At 30.9% G+C, this 14,869-nt stretch overlaps 1 protein-coding gene across 3 annotated transcripts; it reads left to right on the top strand.

Annotated features, from left to right (window-relative positions):
* Positions 1–4,230: 4,230 nt before the first annotated feature.
* LOC149569694 (uncharacterized) lies at positions 4,231–5,545 on the top strand. Of its 3 annotated transcripts, none has more exons than XM_089817784.1 (4): positions 4,231–4,392; positions 4,485–4,584; positions 4,693–4,797; positions 4,899–5,545. In XM_089817784.1, the coding sequence occupies exons 2-4, from the start codon at positions 4,574–4,576 to the stop codon at positions 5,308–5,310; spliced, it is 528 nt and encodes a 175-aa protein (XP_089673910.1). In that variant the 5' UTR covers positions 4,231–4,392; positions 4,485–4,573; the 3' UTR covers positions 5,311–5,545. The 3 variants fall into 3 exon arrangements, with proteins under 3 accessions (XP_089673910.1, XP_089673908.1, XP_089673909.1); XM_089817782.1 differs by having other exon boundaries at positions 4,238–4,392; positions 4,712–4,797; XM_089817783.1 differs by lacking the exon at positions 4,231–4,392 and having other exon boundaries at positions 4,399–4,584; positions 4,712–4,797.
* The last annotated feature ends 9,324 nt before the right edge of the window (positions 5,546–14,869 follow it).

The following is a 14,869-nucleotide window of genomic DNA, read 5'->3' as shown; positions in this document are numbered from 1 at the left end:
GACCATTGATGCCATTAACCTCTACCTCTCCAATTCCATGTATGATTAAGTGATTAAAAGATTCAACCATAATCACCCATAACAAGGAGTTCTTGGCTTATCCAATATAAGGTCAGTTGTTTTATTGAATTTATTTCATCCAAGTTCAAGTTAGTATCAATTTTTCTATGTGCTTCTATATTATCATCCTTCACTAATCTAATGAGATTCTACATTTCCATGTTTTAATTTTAATTCCTATGAGAAATTGGGCACAATAATTAAATGTTTATAATTAATTGTTTGTAATTGTTAATTTTGGATAGCTTGTAGCCATCGTATTGATACTATTATATATTTGTGATGATATTCTAGTACTTTTGCATTTTGGCGTAATTACAATACAAGCAGTTTGCTCTCTTTTGTATTCAAACCCAATATTAAATTTTGATTTCTTTTGGTCTAAATTTATAGGTGAATAAAAAGGAAGATGATAGTGTTCTTTCTCCATCTAGTCTATTAATTAACCATTATAACTCATGCATAGCCCCTTGAATAACAATACCCGCTAGCCATTATAACTCATGGATATCCCCTTGAATAACAATACCCACTAGGATGTAAGAATTTAACACATTTAGATTAAGGCATGGGGCTACAAGAATAAAGTTGGAGTATTCATAATTCAAATTTTCAAACATTAATACTTCTTAGTCATTTTTATGCTGATTTGAATTTGTTCTAGATGTATATTTATTTCCTTATAATGTCATATAAGCTTCAATTTTTTTTGAAGAAAAAAGGAATGGAAAGGTTGCATGAAAACAACTATTGAGCATATCAAATTTCAAATTTCAAATTCCAAATCTATTACATGCTTACAGTTTTTTTTTTTAATGGGAAAATTGGAAACCCAAAAATCTAAGCAATGCAATACTACATATATTGCAGATCGTAGCACAAAATACAAGATTTTTAAATGGAACTAGATATAAGTGGTATACAAATTAACAATCTATAGAATCGTAAGCCCCTTTGGGTCTAATGTAGTCAATTTATAATTTTTGTAATCTAATTAAGAAAGTCAAATTTGATGATAATTGCTTAGTGAAATCAAAAAAACACTTGCAAGAAAAATTACAAGAGAAGAAAATAGATTAGCATCATTAAACTCAATATTCTAGATACAAGAAGTTTAAAATGTAGACCATAATCTAAAGAAAATTGAATAATTGTTTAAATAACAAAATTATCTCATTACATAAAAAATGAAAATCTCAACTAGAAAATTAATCTCATTAAAAAAAGGAATAGAAAAGACCAAAAATATTTGTTGTGATGTTTCTCATTCAAAGAGAGAATGTTCAAGATAAAACTAAGATAAGTTTATTATTAATGCACATTTAATGCAGAAAGTTCATCATTATAGTTTGACTTTTTTAAATTTCTTTATAATTTAGATTCAAATTTTCTAATTTTCTTTGCGGGATTCAATAGAAGCTTAAATGCCTTTTCCTAATTTTATAATATTTGAAAACACAATAAATATAAAATAAGGTTGGTCTTAACCTCATTATTGAGCTTTTCTTTATTGATGCATGAGTACTGATTTCATGATTTCAGTAAAAAAAAAAGGGGTGCATGCGCCAAAGTTCCTGCCTTCATGTTTTTAAGGTTGGTTGAAGTAGTATTGCATGAAGGGGAATTAAATTAGTTACAATTTTTAACAAAAACTTGTTGATGATAAACTTTTTCAGCTACTTAAATAAAAAATAAAATAAAATTGTTGATTACTTAAATCAAAGTACCAAAACATGTAGTAAATTTGAGGGGTAGTATTTATGGCATAATAGAAAATTGAGCAAAATTGTAAAATAGTAGCTAGTAAAACATAGTGTAAACTTTAAATATTTTTTTTTTACAATTGTCAAAAATAAACATCAATGTAAAACTAATAATATATATATATATATATATATATATATATATATAAGAAATGGAAAACGTTTAACTCTATATTTGAAATTGGTAAGATAGCTAGTAAAATATATTGTAAACTTAAATAAATAACATTTTACAAATTAGAAAATAAACATCAATGTAAAACTAATAATAAATATATTTAAAATAAGAAATATAAAACATTTAATTCTATATTTGATTAAAATATCTAAATTATACAACTTAAAAAATATTTAACTCCATAAATTCATATGACTTCTTCTTCATAAAATATCTTAAATAATAAATGTATTTAAAATAAGAAATATAAAATATTTAACTCTATTTGATTAAAATATCTATATTTGAACTTGGTAAGAAAAATAGAATGGTCTAATAATATTTTATAAATTACAAAAATAAACATCAATGTAAAACTACTAATAAATATATTTAAAATAATAAATTTTTTCATTGCCAAAAATATAATGGTCCAATAACATTTTACAAATTACAAAAATAAACATCAATGTAAAACTAATAATAAATATATTTAAAATAAGAAATATAAAACATTTAACTTTATATTTGAACTTGGTAAGAAAAATAGATAGAGATAATTAATATTGATTAGACATTCATTTGTGGTGGAAGATAAAAATGATTGTTTTTAAAAAAAGTTAATCCACTTGTCACAAATGTGGAAAATAAAAAGTTGTAATTAATGCATTCATTAATAGAGTTGTTAGAAAATATTTGTATTTTTGTTAAGAAAATTGAATTTTTTCATTGCCTTTTTTATCATGGGCCAATACAATTTTCAAAAAATTGTATTTTCCAATTTCAAAAAAACATGCAAATTAATATAGCTTTTGCAGACATTGGTATGTCTTCAAATTTTTGGATTTATGTAACTAATATGGAATCTAATGATTCCATTAGTTTCCTTGAGAGCTAATAAATATACACATATTTAAGAAAAAAGGTGGGTGACAATGAGGTTATATATAGAGTTAGATTAATTATTTTTATGTTCTTTTACTCTTATAAACATGTTTAGTTTATTTTAGCTTGGAACTATTGTTGGATTTTGAAAGTCATGTGTAGAACTCTCACATGAATGAGAAAATTGATATGCCTACTATGTGATATGAAAGTGGTAGAGACAAAATATCTATTTAGTATAAAATACATCTATTCTAATTAAGTTGATATTTTAGAAATGAAGACACAATTAGATAGAATACCGAACCTAATAATCAAGATTTGATGTAGTGTACAATACATCTATTTTAATTAAGGTAGTATTTTTGAAATCAAGATACAACTAGATAGAACATTAGATCTAATGATTCTCATAGATATTTAAAGATCATATATATTGCTATTGTTAAAATCTTTCATTCAATGACCATCATAAAATGGTGTGGATTTTTTCCAAATGCTTGACATCAAATCTACACCCACCACTCCATAACCTAGTCATTTGTTATCTCCAACCTAGGGATTTTATGGGAAAGCAAGGGATCACTTCTATGAACAAATGATTGAAAGATTTTACTAACGTCAGCCTATGGACCCATACACTAACACACAACCCTAGAAAAGAGGGAAATAACCTGAGCAAGTTGTAACCTCTTGACTAACTCATCTCTTCCTTGGTGGATTTTGATAATCAAGTTTGTAGTTTTGCCCAAATTGCTTTTCCTCAAATAAATAGTTCAAGTTGTCATTCTCTAAAATCTTCACATACTCGAATCTAGTGGCATTGTATGTCGAGTACTCCATGACAAAATGATGCTCCATCTCAACAACCTCCATGTCACTGAATAAGCACAAGAGGTTTTCTCTTTCCTCTTTTGACACCCGCCATCTACAAGTTTCACTTCGCAATTGAAACTGAGGTGGGCTATAAATAATTTTGCTCTCCATATAATAGTTGCTTCTATATTTATTTTTTCTTAATGATTTGCAATGGGATTAAATTTCTTGATATGTATACCTTGTCCATATAATACTAGTAAATCTTTCACAAGAAAACTTTTTTATTTCTTCATTACTAAGTGGACACATGTGAATGTTAACATCTAACTTAAGATAAGTGTGTCTTTCTAAATTTTCTTTAAGACTCGTTTAGTTGTTAGAATATGAATATGAAATTAAGAATATGTTTTCTATTTTCCCTTTGGTATTTCAATTAGAATAGAGAATATGAATACAGATTCCCATTTTAATCTTAAAATGAGCTTATATCCATTCCAATAAATACTTGTTATTAGATTAGCCATTCCTATTCTCAATATACATTCTACCATATAGCCCTCCCATATCTGTTGAGTGACACTTGGCTATTCGCGGACCTTTTGAAGGGGCGCTAACATTTGTCATTGCGGGACTTGCCTTACGATTTCCCAGGCCTTGCAAACTCCCGAGGACTACCTGTCATGGCACCGCCCTTCTCTCTTCCCACCTGTACAGACAATTATTTTCATTTGCATGCGCAACTTTTCTCCATTTTCTCCATTCCGTATACACATTTGGGTCTGAGATTTCTGCTATTGCAGGGTTTACGAGAGGTTATAGAGGGGAGATATGTCGGATACTCAAGTGGAGAAGCTCTTGAAGCTCGTCAAGGATCTCAGAAATCAAATTGATGGACAACAGGCATTACATCTCGTTTTTTTCCTCTTTTCTTTTTGCCGTTTTCAGATCAGTATGTTGCCTTTTTGCCCTTTTCTTGTTTAAAGATCGCCCTTATTAGTAAATGTGCAGAGAAATCTTTTATTTGCAGGGAACATCATCGCCGAATAAAAGATTCAAGGGCGACAGTTTCGTCAATAAGGTCCAGGCGCTGACGGAACTGCAGAATAAACTAGGGTAAGTAACTAGGGTTTCCTCTGAGCGGCAACGGGACTTTCTACATTGCGATTTGAGGGATGTCCATTTTATAAATCAGGACAAGTGATGTACTTACGCAGGTACAAATTTAAGGACGAAGGATTGCTGAAAAGGGCGCTCGATCTGTTCTCAGAGGGTTGGGACAATGATCACTGCATCTTCAAAATACTTGGAAAAAGCGTAATGCAGACCTGTGTGTATTATCATCTGGTGAAGGAGAATTCAAAAATCTCAAAGGGAGATTTACAGACGAGTTTGAGTGAATTCTTTGGAGGGAGAGAGTATGGCAAAGAAGCGCGAGGGTTAGGGTTGGAGGCATTTGTGCGGGGTCCTTCCAGCAATTGCCGCTGCAACAGAGGGAGCGGTCGGAAGACTATTAATGAGATCGATTGCTTGTATGCTGCCGTGGTTGGAGCAGTTGCAATCGATAGTTCCATCGAACAGGCAACATCCATTTTTTTGAATCTCAGGAAATGGAGTTCGTCAGCCTAGGTTTTCATCTTGTTCCTTCTATTCGGATATATTACTAAGAAGGCTTATTTTGACTCATTTTTCTTTTTCATGTCTTCAGTTTGTGTTCTCTGAGATGTACTTGGCCTTTATTTCATATTTCATATGTTCAGTTTAGAATATGCGAGTTTCTACTGAATATTTTACGCTCTCAATTTATTTATTCCATGGTACGAGTTTTCCATAGTTCATGAATGATTAATAAGTGTTGTAATAATTTTTTATTCGATTTTGTTCAAGTGAATGCTGTTTCTGGATTTGATTCTGTTTGAGATTTCAATATCAATGTTCTGATCACACGGTTCCATTGACAGATGCCTTACTTCTTATACTCTTTTAAGAGTGTAATTCTACATTTTCTCACACAATTAAATCTTGAAACAAAATCCACTGGAAATCTCTCATTATCTGTATTTTTGAATAACAGCAGTTATACAAAATGTCAATCTACAAAATCTACAAAATTAATTTATTACACGTTAACTCGTGTTTTTCTTTTCCTTGTTCATGAACAGGCAGGTTATTTAATGTTTTAATTTTCCTCTCCATATTTGTCACTCAATCTTGGACCTTCTACTGTAGGATAGGGTTTCTAATGGGTTTCTATATGACCGAGCTATTGATCTTCTCTGTAGCTTTTGGAACATTATTAATATTTGTGTGTCACATTTCATGATCAAATGTTTGGTTTTATACAAGGTTGTTCTATGAAATAAAAAAATAATAAACAGATGTACATTTTCTACATAAATATCTAATTGTCGTATACAATACAATATGTACAAAAGATGCACAAAAGGTGTGATTTTTTGCGAAGAACTAATCCAATTTGTTTTCCTTTTCTTTTTGGACTCGCTTTCTGTGTATTTCTATACATTATGTTTGGTCGGTATATTTCTCAACATTTATTATTCACAAAAAGTGCAATGTTTTTAAGGATTAAATACACGACTCGAGCCTTTTCTAGCATCTTAAACAAGTGTCCTTTTACCGTGACGAAGCAATTTAGCAAGCTTGCACAGCTTTTCTTTCCCTTTCTCATGTGTTCTCATCTGCAGGGACCTCAAGTCTGAATAGTATAAATAAATTATATTTACCATGAAAGCAACAATTTATTAGTTTGGACATCTAAAGTGACAAAATTCCATAATTTATTAGTCAAAATATTGTTTCCAAATTTGTTTGCCAGTGTTTTTAGCAGTAACATTTCAGATTACACAGTGTGATCTATCATCAAGATGATAAAGAGCATTAAAAAAGGTGAGTGTTTTGTGTAATCTGAAATGTTACTAAATACTTACAACAGAATTACGAAGCAGCATTCTGATAACTTGTACAAATATAATTTTTATTAACTCTAATTTTGTTGGAGGTAGACTCTCTTTGGTTAAGTCTGACTGAGAGCTATCCGTTCTGTGAAAAAACTGTTTGGGACATGATCCTAACCTCATTCCTTGTGATGTTGAAGTCATATTCTCAACAAGACTTGATTATACATTTAAAATTAATTTCATATCATCATTTTATATTCATTTACAATAACTGCATTACAAATAAATATATATTTAAAATACATTTTACACTACTACTTTTTTTAACATACATTTTATACTACTGTTTTTTTTCTTTTTTTTTAACAAAATGGAACTTTATGTACATAATTACTAAGGGAAATAATATTTCTGTATTATAAATAAAAATAAGTATACATTTAACAATGAAATTTATACTATCACTTAAGTACAAAATGTGACTTTAGGGACAAAGGTACAATTTTAGTGAAGAATTTGCAATAACTTGAGGTAAGCAATCCAGTGTTTTTTTTTTCTTATTGGTGTAGCTGACTGTTTGCTTTTATCCGATAGAAAAGACTTCTCTTACTGAATCTCATTTATATTCATTTGAAAGGATTTCTTATAATCCTCAAAACATGAATCTTACCTAATCTTATTTGAATGAAGTTGTAGGAATTTGTTCTAGTTCTCAGAAAAGAAACCATTCGAATTTGTTTTTATTTTCAACTTTTGGCCCATGTTCAGAGAAGAACAGTGATATTTTTAATTTTTTTATATATTTTTTAAAATAGTAAAACTCGCATTTGGGGCCAATCTAAGCTTTCCACCAGACATCACATTTTCCTCGTAAGGATCATCTTTATGATTTTGTACATAAGTCTGCTCTTGAATTTGCACGTAACTCCTTATTTTGCCTTGTCAACACTTGAGTTTGACCCACCAGTATCCTCAGCCGAGGGGATGATTGCTTGCAAGTTCCTGATGTGTGAAGTTTGAATTTCCGGTTGGTCTAAAACCCGCCCCCAAAAAAAAAATTATTCGCATTCTTTGTAATTCTATGTATAAGCTAACGCTAGCTCATTTTTAAAGCATATGCACAGTTGCACATTCATCTTAGACTTACAGATTTGGCACATAGTCGAACATTTATTTCTACATCGTAGGTTCTATAATCAGTTGGGGCATTTTCTGCGTGCCTATTTATTGTTGTTGGTCTTTGTTCGCAAAAGATCAAATTAAAAATCAAAAATCAAGTTTCGGACTTTTGAAGAGATTTGCACACCAAACTTGTTTGTAACTTGGGTCAAATTCTTCTTCCATTATGAACAGGAATCAATAAAAGATTTCACGCATTATATATATATATATATATATATATATATATATATATATATATATAAAGATAAAGAGCAACTATTGTCATCAAGTTTTAAGGTGTTTTTTGGATTAGAATTACATGAAAATAGGTGCTTCGATATATATATATCTTTTTGTAGGCAACTATTGTTATCAAATCTTAAGATCCTGTTTTTGTGTGGATTAGGATTACATGAAAATAAAAGGATTACTTTTGGCATTAATCTTTCATGGGTGACCTATTTACATCAAATCTTAAGGTCTTTTTTTGTGTGGGTTAGGATTACATGAAAATAGGTGCCTCAAGAAGGATTATGCCAAGAGTAATCCTTCTCAAGGTTCCTATTTTCATGTAATCCTAACCCACACAAAATATGACCTTAAGATTTGATGAAAATAGGTAATATGTGTGTGTGTGCTCGCGCATGCGCAAGCTAGTTTATCTTGAAGAAAATACTATATGGAGTGTTTTAGTTGCATAACTTGAGCACATGATTGATTTTGTTCAATTTAGTATAATGTTAGTAATTTATTTAACTTGAAATTTTACAATCTTTAATTTATATGTTCTATAGTTATTGTTAAGAATGAGGTAATGGATAGGGATATAGGTAGACTTAGCATCATGAATATCGTTATGGTTATAGTTAGACTTCGGTTTAGCAATGGGGCTAGGGTTGGGATTAAGGTTAGAGTGAGGCATTGTCCTAATGTAATTGTTATGGCAATAGGTAGATTTATATTTAGGGTTAGGGTTTGTCTTAGGGTTAGAAGTAGGATTATAGTTAGACTTAGCATCAAGAATATGGCTAGGGTTACAGTTAGACTTGGGTTTAGTGATAGAGTGCATGGTTAGGATTAGCATTAGAGTAAGGCATATGGTTAGGTAATTGTTAAGATGATAGATAGAGTTAGGGTTTGGATTAGAGTTACAATTAGAGTAACACTTTTATTTATCGTAGTTCAACAAATAGAATTATGATTAGAGTCAAAGTTTTTATAAGGAAAATGTTAGACTCATGATTGGGGTTTAGATTCAATAATAGAGTTAGGATCCCCATCTCTCTCTCTCTCTCTCCCCCTTCACCTATCCCTTACCTCTCTCTATATATACACTACTTAATCACCCTCTCTCCACCCCTATGTCCAAGCTATCTTTCTATTAAAAACAAAACATAATAGGATCCGTCACCCCTCTCTCTCTCTCTCCCTCTCGCCTCCCCCCCCCCCCCAATTTTTTATTATCCCTCTCTCTAGATATGATACCTATATCTATCTCCCTCTCTCTTTTACCCCTTAAACCACTCTCCCCCCTCCTCCCCCTCCCCCCCTCTGTCTATATATATATATATATATATATATATATATATATATATATATATATATATATATATATATATATATATATATATATATATATATATATATATATATATATATATATATATATATATATATATATATATATATATATATATATATATATATCTGTGTGTGTGTGTGTGTGCGCGCGTGCGTGCCGTAATCACCCGCTCAATCATTCTTCCCTCCATTATCTCACCAAATTATATCCATCTGTCTACCTATCTCTAAGATTTCTCTGTGGAAAACATCTTTAGATATTAAAAATGTAATATGACTCTCTCTCTCTCTCTCTCTCTCTCTCTCTCTCTCTCTCTCTCTCTCTCTCTCTCTCCTAAGTTTATGCCTATCTTCCCTCCATTAGAAACATAATATGAGTATTTTTACAATTAGACTATGACTATTATAATGGTTAGATTTGATGTTAACATCACAGTTAAAATTGGAGACATTTCTACTATAATAAGATGTATAACTATGTTTCCTTTCATACATATTTTGTTAAGGTTTTTTCTTATATTAAAATTTATTATCAAATGTATAAGATTTGAGAAAATTATATAGTTGAGAATTTTATCAATTTTTTTTTTTAAATGAAGACATTTTACTACATTTTATTATTATATTATACAATCGTATACAATGAAAGAAAATGCAAATCAAAACAATTGTATAATAGCTTTTAGTTTAGTAGTTAGTAGATCCTATCTATTACTATACACAATTTTTAAAATTGAATATTAAATAAAATATATAACCATTTTCAATTTGATGAATGTAATGGTAGGTGGATAGACTCTCCTAACAAGGTTTTGGACCATTGATTTTTATACAATAATATATTAGAAAAAGATTGTTGTTTAGATTATAATGCTAGTAGACCTTCCATTTTGAAGCAACAATAAATTATACTAGTAGAGGAAAATTATTGTTTAGATTATAATGTTAGTTTATTTACATGTTTAGTATATAGATTCAAAATGAAAATGGATTTAAAATAAAGTATAATGATATAATATAAAGATATATATTTCAAATTTAATATCAATTGAGTAAAAAATAAATAAATTATATTAAATACTTTTTTATGACTTTAAATTTTCACTCTTCATTTATCATTTTTTATATTTTATATACCCATACAATTTTCTATTAAACTTCAATACTCTCGAATGTAAAATAATTGTTTTTCCATCATTATTTGTATACATAATACATCAACAACAAGTCAATTATTATGTCTAATGTGACAAAAAAAAAACCTTTCTAATTTTGACTCCAAGGCACTTCATGTGCAAGATAAAAGAAAAGATATGACAACAAGAAAATGAAAATGCAATGCCTTTGACAAGAGAGACCATATTACATGAAAATCTGATAATCAGATTCTAATGCCACAAGTTTTTTGATGATGTGGAAAAGGCTCACACTAAGCTTCAGAAACATATGGAGGCACCATGAATGCTTATTGAGTAGCCTTTTTTATTAACATTACACTTATATTTCTCAACCATCTGCACTTTGGTTTATCTTTGCATATGTGTTTAGGACTTATCTTGTAAACCCCTTTGTTTTTGGTTTGATTTTCAACTCTTATGACGGAAAGCTAAAACAATGGGGTTCTTTTCCCCTATAGTAGGATGTATTTACTTCATATTTCTATTGGAAATGTAATGACAAGCAAGTGACTGAGAGGAGGGGAAACCAATTAAACTTTTCTTACTTCAAATTACTTCAAATTTACTTCTTTAGTTTATCTAATCTACTTCCATTAATGAACATAAAGAAATAAAGAAATCAACACCATAACACTTTGATACAAGATATGGTAACCCAGAAACCCTCCAAGTAGAAGGTAAAATTGGGGTGGGTATGACACCCACAATGCTTCACTACTACAGTAATAAAGTTGTCTTGTTAGGGCTTACAATTGATCACTTATGGTGATCTACTCTGTTAAGAGTATGAGGGACTATTAGGTTCACCTTGTGAAAGCATTTTACAAATCAATGAAGTATCTACTTTGTTAAGAGATTTAGCAAGGGATTGTTAGGTCCCCCTAGTTAGAGAATTTGACTGATGCACCTATTAGGATGAATCAATTGGTTGATCTTTTCTTTGCAACTTAGTTTTATGATGTAGATCCTTTGAATAATATGATCACCTGATTGTGATTGACAAGTCTCTACTCTTCCCTTTATCCTACCTTGTAGCCTGATTACTTAAACTTCTTCATATTCACTTCTTGTGTTCAAAATAATCATGTATCCATTATCTATTATTGTGTTGTATTCTTAGACAAGTGAGTTTTCCTTCCTTATATATCCCTTAATCTCTTCAAAATAATCAAATTATACGTTTAGGTTAGCCCAAATACTGATGCTCAAACTATACTGAACACTTGATCTTTTGTTGATACTTGGGCAATATAATGAGCTCGAGTGACACTATTGCACTCAGGTAGCACTAGATGCTCGGGCACCACTTGGGGCACTCAGAGCATACTGACTTGATTTGGATAGCTCGATTCACACAAAGAGATCAGTTAACTCTGTTAAGTTGGTTCATACTGCGAGCTTAGATTCCACTAGCAATACTAAATGACTTGGCTTATACTGTGAACTTGATAAACATAGTATACCTTCATCTGCTTAGGCTGCATTGAAATCTTCTTCTTGATGGAAATCTTAGTTGCAGTATTAACCGACCTTCTTGCATAGCTCAAGCGGTTTGTCACTAATTGACAATATGTCTTACCATAGGGTTAACAATCTCCCCCTTTGGCATTAGTGAAAAAAACACTTATCTTGAATAGTTCTATTAGTAATCAAAAATTTCTTGAACAAAATTTTCTATTAAAACTCCCCCTTTGCATGTGCTTGGTTCTGTAACTTGGCTTATATTGGAAACTGTAGCTCGGTTACAACTTATTTGAATTTTGTTTTTTTAGAATTATTTTTGTTTGACTTGATTGATCATTTAATCTGCATCATATACATATTCCTCTATACATTTTTCATATACATTTTCCTCCTTGATTACATACATAGTATGATTTCCCCATTTTTTGTTACAAATGTCAAAACACATAGTTACAAGGTAATACCAAAATGTGTGAGGAAATCATTATGCACTTTCAAAATTAAAGACATACTTTTATCTCAATTTTCATGTAATACCTTCAAAATGTGCAGTTCAATATGGATTTTAGCTGCTAGCTCCATCATGAGATTTGCAACTAAGAAGTTGGTGTCATGAACTAATGTCTTTGCATGTGCCAAATGCTTTTGCATCACATCCATGTTAGGACATATCATACTTTAGATGTCTGATATGGTTGTCCTTATTTTGGCTTCCTTAATAATTTTGCTTGTAAAGCTATCGAAAATTTGACCTTCACAAAATGATTTGAGCTAGAACTTGGGTCAAGTGCTAACTGACTAGCACTGGTCTTCAAATCTCCATCAATCTTGGCCAATTTGTCTTTTATTTCCTTGGTAAAAATTGAATTATTACACAATTTTGTGAACAAGGAAACAACATTATTTACAACTCCTTGAATATTTCCAATAAGAGTGGATAGTTTTGTTGGTGTTTTGAAATGCTACAGGTTTCAAATTACCCCAATGAGAACAAGACAAATCTAGGGGCAGCTAACTCCCATCCTTAACGTATCCTTTCAGACATTGGGCCAACTATAAGGCTAGACCCTTCTTTTACTTCAGGCTTTGCAAAACCTAGGCGGGTAAACCTCATATTCAATTAATATGGTACCAGTGCTAAACATATTCTTGAATCTATTAATCAACAGATTTAATCCTTATTTCTCCTAAAGACTCATGCAATAACATAGATCAACAATAGCTAGATGCAAAACAATGTAATCCATAAGCTAAGTGGGGGTTAGACTTTAAATAACTTTCAACATAAAAGGGAAAATATGATTTAATATGTTGAGAATAGCAAGACCTAGGTATGAGCAACCAAACTAAATGATCCTACAACCGATCAGTGCCTTATCTATTGGGAAATTACATGAATTACGACCATACACCTTTTGGAAATCTTTGACATAACTCCTACTTCAAGATCCCTGATCTATCTTTCACCTTGTGAATAGACATCTCCATCAAAATGAATCTCATATTTCGAACTATCCCATTATGAAATTTGCAAACCCTATGATAAATATCAAGCAATTACATGGCCCTTTGTTCCACAAGTAAAATACTTCAACCATATGCACTTTTGAACAAAATGCAACCTAATTTATGCTCTTGGTTCACAAACTAGAAGAAATTACATATCCATGAACAGGAGACAAGATTCAAAATGAATGTAAACCCTTTGCTGTGTTTTATTCATTTCCCTTGAAAACGAATAGATGAAAGATGAACAGAAATGACTCACAAATCACCTAACAAACAAGAATTATCTATATAAAACTTAGTGCTTCTCATAAGAGAAATTGTTGAAGGGAATGGTATCATAGTAGTGAGAACATATCAAAAATAGGAACCAATGGTCTGACAGTGAAAAATTGGAAACCCCAAATGGTATCACAACAATGAATCCTTTTTTCTCCAAAATTAGAACCCCCACAATGGATGAAAGAAAGAAAGATATAGAAGAGAGTGAATTCCCGGATCTGATATGAAGATGACATATGTCCACTTGAAATTCCATCCCTTGCAGTTGCAAAACCTATTGCATCTTTCTACCCATTTGATCTGATTTAGTTCTCATCTATATTCTGTAACTAACTTGAAATATCTCCTGTTCAATGATGAAAACCATTATATTTTCCAAAAATCTAAAAGTCTCATGAAATGTTGGTAAAAATCTAAGTTTAAACTGATTGAAGGTAACCAAATTTGACCCTAAATGCATTTTTACCATGTTTTACCAAGCTTGTAACTGTGTTTTCAATTTTCATCAATTTCACAGAGAAGGCCCAAATTTTACATTTCTACCTATAACTCAAACTAGTGAATTCCTATGCAAAAAAAACTCCATAATTAGAAAGTTCATCTTCTCTAGGTTCCGACGATATATAATATGTCTATGTTCACTTACCAGAAACCCCCTGAATCTCAGTTTGAACAATATGCCCCTAGCATGGCCTCTGGTCTACACTTTTGAATTTTTCAAAAATTTAAAGTATACTAAAGTGGAAACTTTAGGATAAACCTTTTTTCAATTTAAAAACATGTACGTGCCACTTTTATGAGAATTTTTTTAATAAAAAAAAATCTTTTTAACACTTTATATTTTCCCTCCAGCTTTATTTCAGGTCAAAAACCGACGTTGACTTTGTGGCAGCCTATTATTGGCTAACCTTTGCACAATCACCATCCATCTGGGTGCCACATGGCACCATCTGATTGGCTGGCATGTCACTGCCACATGTCAACCCCTCATTCGCTCCTCAAACTGCCACTAGACATCCACCTCTACACACAGACTGGATCACCACTTCCCACTAGTCATCAATCCTCCTCATCATGCCACATGTCAAATGGTGATAG

This window comes from Cupressus sempervirens, chromosome 3 (assembly GCF_028749045.1).
Source record: "Cupressus sempervirens isolate cs-2001-9-10 chromosome 3, ASM2874904v1, whole genome shotgun sequence".
NCBI lineage: Eukaryota > Viridiplantae > Streptophyta > Pinopsida > Cupressales > Cupressaceae > Cupressus > Cupressus sempervirens.
The sequence above is the reverse complement of the archived record's forward strand: the minus strand, read 5'-3'. Positions and strand labels throughout refer to the sequence as shown.